Here is a 9,765-nt window from a genome sequence, read left to right on the forward strand (position 1 = left end):
CAGAGCCTGAATCTCACCGGTGCTTCTCCCGAACGAGCGCGTGCATCGCTATTAAAAGTCCGACGCAGCGTGCGCCCATAGTTCCGGCGCGTGACTCAGTCGCTCAGAGCTACAGCCTCTTTAAATGAAAATATAATATCGATACTTGGTGAGAACCCATTGAGAATCGATCGCAGGACTAAATATCGCGATATATCGCAATATCGATATTTTGGCACACCCCTAATCTCAACGACTGCAATACAGAGCTAGCTGATCTCCTCTAACTATGTGCAGTTTTAATTTCTCACGTCAAGCCATTTCATCGGTAAAACAAAGCTAATAATTTACTTTAACCAATGCAATGCTGCACAGTTGAAAAGGAGGAGAATAAGAATTAAAAGAAGATATTATCTTTGGTTTTGATTGCTTGAAATAAACCAATTCCAATCATACTGCTCTCTGTGTTGTGTACTTTTTGGAATTGGAAATGGTTTATTTCAAGCAATCAAAGCAAGAGCAATGTGTATGTGTGAACCGATGTGAAACACAAGACAAACAACATAGGTTTATATCTAAAGACATATATGTCAAACAAAGGATAATTAGTCATAAAACTAACTGGATAATAATATGTCTAAGTACACAGGTAAATAATTAAATTATTACTCTTAAACATAAATAAAGATATTTGCTCTTTGTATATAGAACAAGGGTCAGAAACCTGGGGCAAACATGCCACAGTTGGCACGTGGTGGGAAAGACAGTGGCACACCAGAGATGTGGTAACAAAAAGTACTTGATCTGTTGTCTGTTTGTATCTTTTGCATTTGAAATAAATAAATAGGATTTGAGTGACAATCTCTTCTCATAATGAGCTTTTTCCTCCTTGTGGGATCATACGGAAACGGTCTATTCTCACAGCGCTGTTAATGTGACCCTGACACCTGACACTTCTTTGCAATACTGTTAATATTTCACACAATTTACAATACTTACTGCATTAGCCTTCATTAAGAGAAGATTTAAATTAATGCACACACAATTTAACAAAGGACTGTTAGGAAAGTAGAAAATGATCTGTTGTTTACATTACATGTCACTTAGTTTGTCATATCTACACTGTAAAATAGTTGCTGTAGATTTTACAGTAATTTACTGGCAGCTGGATGCCAGTAATTATTGTAAAGCATTTTACAGCTTTATTACTGTAAAATGAAATACAGAAGAATTTCTGTGTCTTGTATTTCATTTTACAGTAATAAAGCTGTAAGATAAATCACAGCACACAGTTTATAATAATGGATTAGATTTTATCTGCGCTTTTCTAGACGCTCAAAGCGCTTACATTGTATATCCATTATTCATTCACACCTCATTCATACTTGGTGACGGTAAGCTACTACTGTAGCCACAGCTGCCCTGGGGCAGGCTGACAGAGGCGTGGCTGCCAGTACGCGCCTACGGCCCCTCTGACCATCACCGGAACATTCATACGCATTCAAACACCAGTGGAGCCACACTGGAGGCAAGTTGGGTTAAGTGCCTTGCCCAAGGACACAACGACACTTGGCTGGCGGGAGCCGGAATCGAACCGCCTATCCTTCGATCATTGGCCGACCCGCTCTACCGCCTGAGCCACTGTCGCCCTACTTTATACCTTTACTGTATTTCATTTTACTGTTATATGAAAATGAAATCCATCCATTCATCCTCTTGTCCGCTTCGTCCCTTTCGGGGTCGCGGGGGTGCCGGAGCCTAACCCGGCTACTGAAGGGTGAAGGCGGGGTTCACCCTGGACAGGTCGCCAGTCTGTCACAGGGCCTCAATCACACACCCATTCACTCTCACATTCACACCTAGGGACAATTTAGAGTCACCAATTAACCTATGTAGCATGTTTTTGGATGGTGGGAGGAAGCCGGAGTCCCCGGTGAAAACCCACGCATGCACGGGGAGAACATGCAAACTCCACACAGAAAGGTCCCAAATCCAGCGCTCAGATCAGACTCTTCATACCAAGAAGAGCATTTATTTCTAAAAAAAAGTGTTTCCATTACAGTTTTGCGAAAAATGTCCATTTCCTCCTCTAAGCGCAAAACTTTTTTTCGAAAAATAATAGTTTTTTCAAAATTATGGTGTTTCCATTAGGAGAATTTATTATCCAAATTCCAATTTGCGAAATTTCAGAGTTAATGGAAATGCGACTATTGATTATCTCGTTAAGAAAAAACGATTAAAAAAAGAAATAAAGTGGGATAGGCCGTTTTTGGCTTCAGAAATAATGAACATCTATTTTTAAGATGTTTTAATTTTTAATTCTTCATAAAGGCAGGTGTGATTTAAAAAAAATAAATAAATACAATTTTCGAGCAGCTCAGCTCAGGCGCCAGGTAGCCCGCGGGCGACGTGTTGGTGACCCCTGTTCTAGCGGGATTTCATCCGGTCTGTGCGACCAGAAAGAAGTTCAACATTGGCAGGATGTATTTAGAAAAAAATACATGCAAATAACTAATTTTTTTATGTGCGACCAACAACAAGCTAGCATGCTACTCGCCAGCACCCACTTTAGCTCAAACTTCATGCTTCCCAGCCTGATTTCTCTCTATTAAAATAACGATCATTATCTTCTGATGATTCCTCTCGATCGGATTATTTCGTTGTCAAGGTTTTTGCGTCTGATTGCAAATATTCCTTCTCCTTTTGTGATTCTTAACGTATTTGTTCAGACCTCCTCGGTTTTTTACTCGGGATGAATCCGTGCATTATTATGGCGGAAACGTGTCATTCCCCATGTCACGTGACAGTGGTCTAATGGTCCGGACCAATCAGAATCTTACACGTCATCTATGCGCAGGCCACCGAGCCGATCTGTCAGGCCGAGCACATGTTACCTACATCGGAACAGATGAGGGTTTAGTGCATGTGCAGCAGAGCTGTTGATGGAAAGAAGATCATTCATTCAAACAGAGTCTGTCCAAGACACTTTGATTGATTTAAACTCGGAAATGCAAAAACAAAATGATTTCTTATTACATTTGTTCTGTTTCGGAAGAAAAATGACACACAGACATGTTAAAAACTCTAAAAACAGGATTTTTATCGGATTGGGGCTTTTAATAGACTTGGGAGGATTCTACACCAGAACCGGGGCGTTCCAAGATGGCCGAGTAAGTAGACACCTACTGCCGAGCTCTGCAAACGAAAACTTAAAAATAAGGTATACACTTTCTCCAAGAACTTGTTGAACACTCGATGTTCTTTATAACAACAACTAACTATCTCCGCCCAAAAAAAAGAAGTTTTAAAAAGCGAGAGAAATGTCAGCTACACGTGATAAGAAGAGGCCGCTGAACGCCGTTAGAATGAAGCTACCTGATAAAAACATTAGCTCCGTTTCTGTGCCTGCTAAGGCTTTAACTGAGGGTTGCCATGACTATACGTCCGTCTCCATGACTCGCCCGGATGATGAAGTAAATGAGGATTTTCAACATCTACCTCTCAGTCCTAAATCTCCAGCTCCAAAGAAAACCATGCATAACAAATCTGCACCAGAGCATGAGAGCATGGATGCTAGCTCCTCGGAACCAGGACACGTGGACATCGTCGCTAGCTTATCAGAGCTAATTAACGCTCGGGCAGATAACACTGATCTGCAGATAGTCAATCTAAAGAAAACGATTGACTTTGTATTTGAAGAACTCAAGGATGTGAAGGAGAAGATGTGCAACTTAGAAGTGAAAGTCACCAAAGATGAAGTCCGCATTGATGCATGCCAACAAAGACTAACTGATTTGGAAAGATACTCTCGAAGATGGAACCTCCGGCTCTTTGGTGTTAAAGAAACGGAAAAAGAAGATGCACGAAAGAAAGTGATAGAGATCTGCCAGACACTTCTTCCTGAACATAAAAATCGCCTTCTCGACACCGTGGATACAGTTCATCGCATCGGCCCGAAGCGCCAGAACAGCGATCGACCCAGAGCACTCATCATCCAGTTCTCCTCACGAGTTTGCAGGGATGAAGTCTGGAGGGCTGCAAAGACATCTCAATTCTTAAAGGGCAACAACCTGAAGTTTGCAGAAGATCTGTCGAAAGAAGACAGGGAGCGACGGAGCAAGTTGTGGCCTGTTATAGAAAAAGCTCGCAAAGAAGGAAAACCCGCTTTCTATGTGGGATGTCGTGGTTTCGTCAATGGATCGGAAATTTTTCCCCCTTCAAGCTGAACAGAACTAACTTTTTGTTTCCTCACTATGGCACTATTTGGTGCTTGTGGTAGATGATTCAACCATTTGTACAGCGAGGAGAATCGCTTGGAGGATCCGTTTACCTCTTTTTTCTTCCAATTAATGTTGATACAAGTTCCTTATGAGTGTTTAAAGTTCATAATTGTTATTCGTTGTTATAAAATATTACCTTAAATGTATCTAAAATATATTTTCATTCCTATAGACAGCTAATGTTGGATTTTTGAAGCAGAGTTTGGTCCCTAAAAGTTTTGCACATTTCCTAGGGTTTCTCATTCATTCCTGATTATACTTATTTTTCCTTTCATTGTCTTTTTCTGTGTTTTCTCTTAATGCCAGGGGGTTAAGACAGACATGTAAACGCAAAGCCTTATTTTTATTTGCCAAAAGATTTTAAACAGATTTGTGTTTTTTTCAAGAAAGTCATTCTTTAACCGCTGACGTGAACTTCTGGAAATCCCAATGGGGTAACGATGCCTGGTTCTCACACGGTTCTGAGAGGTCAGCTGGGGTTACAACTTTTAAAAATGTTTTTGGTGGTTCTGTCCTACATTCGGAATGTGATTCTTTAGGTCATTATACCTGCCTTGTGATAGAATTTGATCATTATGTTTTTATTACTATTAATATTTATGGCTATAACACCAAACCTGAGAATGATCGATTACTTGAATCTTTAGAAACTAAAATAATCTCATGGCTCTCTAAATATCCAAATTCTTCTCTTTTAATAGGAGATTTTAATGTAACGTTAAACAATGTGTTAGATAGATGGCCCCCAGGACAAAATTCAATATACAACACAAGATTAAAATCTTTTATGGAAAAATTAAATGTGTTTGATATTTGGAGAGAAAAATTCCCAGATGACAGGTTGTTTACATGGAGCAATAAAACGGGTTCTAGACAATCACGTATTGACTTTTGGTTAGTATCAAACAATTTGCCTCTTGAGATGATCACGATCAATGTTCTTGCCACACCACTTACTGACCATAGAGCGATATTAATAAGTATCCAGCTTTGTGCCACTGATAATAGTCCTCACAGATCTTCATATTGGAAACTAAATTCCTCCCTGCTGCAGCACAAAGTTGTTCAAATGGAAATAAAAAAATAAGTAAATACTTTTGGAATAAGGCTAAAAAGGAGAAATCCTATGGGTTAAATTGGGAACTTTTTAAATTTGAATCAGGTAAATTCTTAAGACAATATGGTGCCAAAATAGCTAAGGAGAAGGCTGCAGAAGAAGATAAAATAATAATAAAAATCTCTTCATTTTTTCAGGAGCGTCCAGAGGAACTTTCCGATGATGACAGGCTGCAACTTAAGCTTTATCAAAACAAATTGGATGACCTCTATAGACACAAAGCAGAAGGTGCGTTTATTAGGTCCAGGAAGAAATGGCTTGAGGAGGGAGAACAAAACTCTGCTTATTTTTTCCGATTAGAAAAAAGTCGTTCCAAAAACAATTTAATTCATAAACTCAACATTAATGGTACGATTACTGATGATCTCAAAGTAATTTCAAAGTTTTGCTGCAACTTTTACAAACATTTATATGACACAAAATCTGATGTTGAAAACTCAAATCAATTCATTGATTCCGTAACAAACATCAAATCCATTAATATGTCGGAGAGAGATTATTGTGACAGTACGCTTTCTGTAGAAGAAGTAGCAGGGTCCATAGCTCATCTTAAAAACAATAAGTCTCCTGGAACTGATGGGTTGGTTGCAGAGTTTTATCAAATGTTTTCAGATCAAATTTCTCCTTTTCTCAGGGAAGCCTTATCACACTAATTCCCAAGCCTAACAAAGACAAGCTATATATTGATAATTGGAGGCCTATTTGCTTGTTAAATAATGACTATAAAATCATGGCTTTAATCTTTGCAAGAAGAATAAAAGATGTCCTAGAGTCTATTATAGATGATACACAGTCTGGTTTTATGAAAAACCGACACATTTCCAACAATATCAGACTTGTGTTGGATATTCTCGATTATTCTGACTTAATCTCTGACAAATCTTTTATTTTATTCTTAGACTTCTACAAAGCATTCGATACCATTGAACATCATTTTATTTTCCTCTCACTTAAAAAATTTGGCTTTGGTAACTTCTTCTGTGACAGTATTAAAACTCTGTATGCTAATGCCAATAGCTCTATTAAATTGAAAAATGGCACCTCGTCAAGGTTTGCTCTTAACCGGGGTGTTCGTCAAGGTTGCCCAATTTCCCCATACCTTTTTCTACTCTGTACACAAATTTTTGCAACACATATTGCGAACAGTGCCATACAGGGTATCTCTATTGCTGGTAGACATCTCATCATTAGTCAACTTGCAAATGACACAACACTTTTTCTGAAAGACGCAGATCAAATATCAATTGCCCTGCAAGAAATTAATGACTTCTCCAAAGCCTCGGGTCTAAATCTAAATATCAAAAAATGCCAATTATTACCCATTAAAGATTGTGCTCACCAAAATATTTGTAACATCCACATTCAGAAGGAAGTGACTTACCTCGGTATAGTAATCAGTAAAGACCAAATTTCTAGATCTCAATCACATTTTTCCCAAGTTATTAAGAAAACACAAAGTAAATTTAATCAATGGTTGCAAAGAGATTTATCAATACGAGGTAGAGTTTTGCTGTCTAAAGCTGAAGGTCTGTCTCGGTTAACATATGGAGCTCTCTCTTTATACATAGATAACAAAATGTGCAAGGACATTGACAAGATTCTCTTTAACTTTATCTGGAAGAACCGTACACACTATGTTAGGAAAAGTGTTATTATGAATACCTATGAAAATGGGGGATTAAATGTCCTGGATTTTACATCATTGAATAACACTTTTAAAATAAATTGGGCCAAACACTTCCTCAAAAACCCGACTTCAATATGGAATTTCATCCCTCATTATATCTTCTCCAGGTTTGGTGGCTTAAATTTTATTTTACAGTGTAATTATAATATAGAAAAGATCCCAGTGAAATGATCTATGTTCCACAGGCAGGTTCTCTTAGCATGGTCTCTCATTTATAAACACAATTTCTCACCCCATAAATGCACTATATGGAACAACAGAAATATTATTTTTAAAAACAAATCACTTTTTCTCAATAACTGGTTCAATAATCAGATTTTATTTGTAAATCAACTATTTAATAATCACAGACAACTGATGTCTTATACTGAATTTTTAGATCATTTTAAATTCCCAGTCACACCAAAAGAGTATGCTATAGTCTATGATACAATTCCCCCTTGTTTAATTATGCCAATAATTCCAAATAGATATTTAATAAAAAATAAGATACGGGAAGTTTCTTTTAAAATTATACACAAGTTTTATCCTGCGAACCATGTTATGTCCAAATTCAAACGGGACATTGATGTAAATTGTTCCTTTTGTGGAAACCACCCAGAGACTGTTCAGCACCTCTTCTGGATCTGCCCACATACCAGGTCTTTTTGGAAGGACTTCAACAATTTTATCATTGCTCATCTACATAAGGACTTTATTTTAAAATGGGAAAATATTTTGTTCTTTTTTTCAGAAAACAGCTTAAAGAAGATGTATACTTCATAATAAACTTATTAATTATTTTGGCAAAATTTCATATTCAAGGATGCAAGTATAGTTATAAAAATCCGATTTTCATTAATTTTTATAATGATGTTGTCTGCTATATGAAACTGATAAGTGGTTCCTCAAACAAAAAGGCATGAAAAACTGTTAATATATGTTCTCGCTACAAATTATTTGATTGCATGTAACACCCCCTGGCTTTATGTTCCATTGTTCATTGTTCTGTATACTGTCTGTATACTATTTCTTTCATAATAATAAAAAAAAAAGATTCTACACCAGAACCATTTTGTATCCCTGAACTTGCCCCCCCTGATATTCTGTTTGCACCCCCAATAGGGGCTGGATAGATCCGGCCCTGACTAACCTTTCAGTAATGTGCTGAATGTCTTCTCGCTGATGTCCGCAGGTAGTCCGACCTCAGCCAGGTTTACTGTCACTCCACCGAACCGGTCCACTTGACCCGTCAGAGCGCGGCAGCACACCTGTGTGTGCAGCTGGGAGCAGCTGACACCTGAAGGACCCGCTCGAGGCGGCACAGTCACGTGCGCGCTGAACCGTCTTCTCACCAGAGCAAGCGTGGACCATGGTGCGGACACGATAGCACGGCCAGCCATGCTACAGCAACACGGGAAAGATGTATCAGCTGGTGTCGGTCCAGCACCGTTACACAACTCCAGCCTGCAGTTACCGTAATGACCAAGTACAAGTACAGTTCGTCTTTTCGGAAAGGCCGCCGCTCTTTAGTTTGACAAATGCATATTATTCTATTTTTAATTTGCTCTGTTAGATCAAATAATAGTTAAATAAAAGTAAATAAATATGATATATATATATAGTACTAACCATAGACTGTATATAAAATAACATTTAATATTTTTACAGTCTATGGTACTAACCTTACGGTAACGGAAAGCGGTCCTGAACTTTAACCTGGAAGTTGTCCCACGTTTCCGGTTCGCGTGGTTCATTAAAAGACGGCAGAATGTCTGCAAAGAAAAGCAAAAAGCTCAGAAAAACGAGCGATGGAGAGAATCAACTGAAGGAAAGCTCTGAAGATTCTCAAAACCAGCCAACCGGCCCCGGAAGCTGCAGAAGCGCCAACGCTCTGACCGTCACGGACTTCCATGAAAAAGGTGAGATGTGGAGAAAAGCGCAGACGGAGTTTCTGTGGACTGTTTGCTCTCATGCTTGTTTTACTGGAGCCGACTTGTGCGGAAAATATGCGTGAGGGAGTTTTCAGGAGATCTCGTTTAATGTCCACATCATGATTTAGAGAACAGCACAATGAAAGTTCACATTCACCATTATGAGAGTGAAAGATGCAGTGAACTACTGGTGTCAAGCCAGCACGCTCTCGCTAAACTGCTGTCAAGTGAGCCCTCTCTGGAATACGGCGTGCGACTTTAATACAATCATTACGGTAGCAGCAAGAAAGGCTTCATTTCAAAGAAAGAGTAAAGGGTACCTCCATGTTTCCACAGAACCATTTCACTTCTCACTTATAGTATCCTTTCATGTACTCTTACCCTCAAAGTTTCACTCTAATCTGGTGTAGTATTTTGTAGTACTGCCCTGTTAAAATTGGGTACTTAAGCGAAAAAATACTACAATTTTAAAATACTCATAAAATGAAAACTCCTAGTTTCCACAGAATCATTTCACTTCTCACTTATAGTATACCTTCTTGTCATGTCACCCACAAAGTTTCAGCCAGATCTGATGTGGTATTTTGTAGTACTGCCCTGTTGAAATTGTGTACTTAAGCAAAAAAAAGTACGATTTTAAAATACTCATAAAATGAAAACTCCTAGTTTCCACAGAGTCATTTCACTTCTCACTTATAGTAACCCTTCTTGTTATTTCACCCACAAAGTTTCACTCAGATCTGATGTGGTATTTTGTAGTACTGCCCTGTTGAAATTGTGTACTTAAGC

At 38.5% G+C, this 9,765-nt stretch overlaps 2 protein-coding genes across 3 annotated transcripts in view; one reads left to right on the forward strand and one right to left on the reverse strand.

Annotated features, from left to right (window-relative positions):
• The window catches only part of nudt6 (nudix (nucleoside diphosphate linked moiety X)-type motif 6), a 47,410-nt gene extending 38,542 nt beyond the window's left edge, over nucleotides 1-8,868 (reverse strand). The window contains exons 1-2 of one of the 2 annotated variants that reach the window (XM_024280021.1): nucleotides 8,728-8,868; nucleotides 8,196-8,446 (exon numbers count right to left, since the gene is read on the reverse strand). In XM_024280021.1, the coding sequence (XP_024135789.1) occupies nucleotides 8,196-8,445 (250 nt within the window). In that variant the 5' untranslated portion in view covers nucleotide 8,446; nucleotides 8,728-8,868. Of the gene's footprint in view, nucleotides 1-8,195; nucleotides 8,447-8,519; nucleotides 8,641-8,727 lie in introns of those variants that run through there. The other variant, XM_024280030.2, reaches the window with a different exon arrangement.
• Nucleotides 8,783-9,765, forward strand: part of spata5 (spermatogenesis associated 5) — a gene marked incomplete at its 3' end in the record, with an annotated part of 96,466 nt that continues 95,483 nt past the window's right edge. The window contains 1 exon segment of the mRNA XM_024280011.2: nucleotides 8,783-8,964. Within this exon segment, the coding sequence (XP_024135779.1) occupies nucleotides 8,814-8,964 (151 nt within the window).

This window comes from Oryzias melastigma, linkage group LG17 (genome assembly GCF_002922805.2).
Source record: "Oryzias melastigma strain HK-1 linkage group LG17, ASM292280v2, whole genome shotgun sequence".
Lineage (NCBI taxonomy): Eukaryota > Metazoa > Chordata > Actinopteri > Beloniformes > Adrianichthyidae > Oryzias > Oryzias melastigma.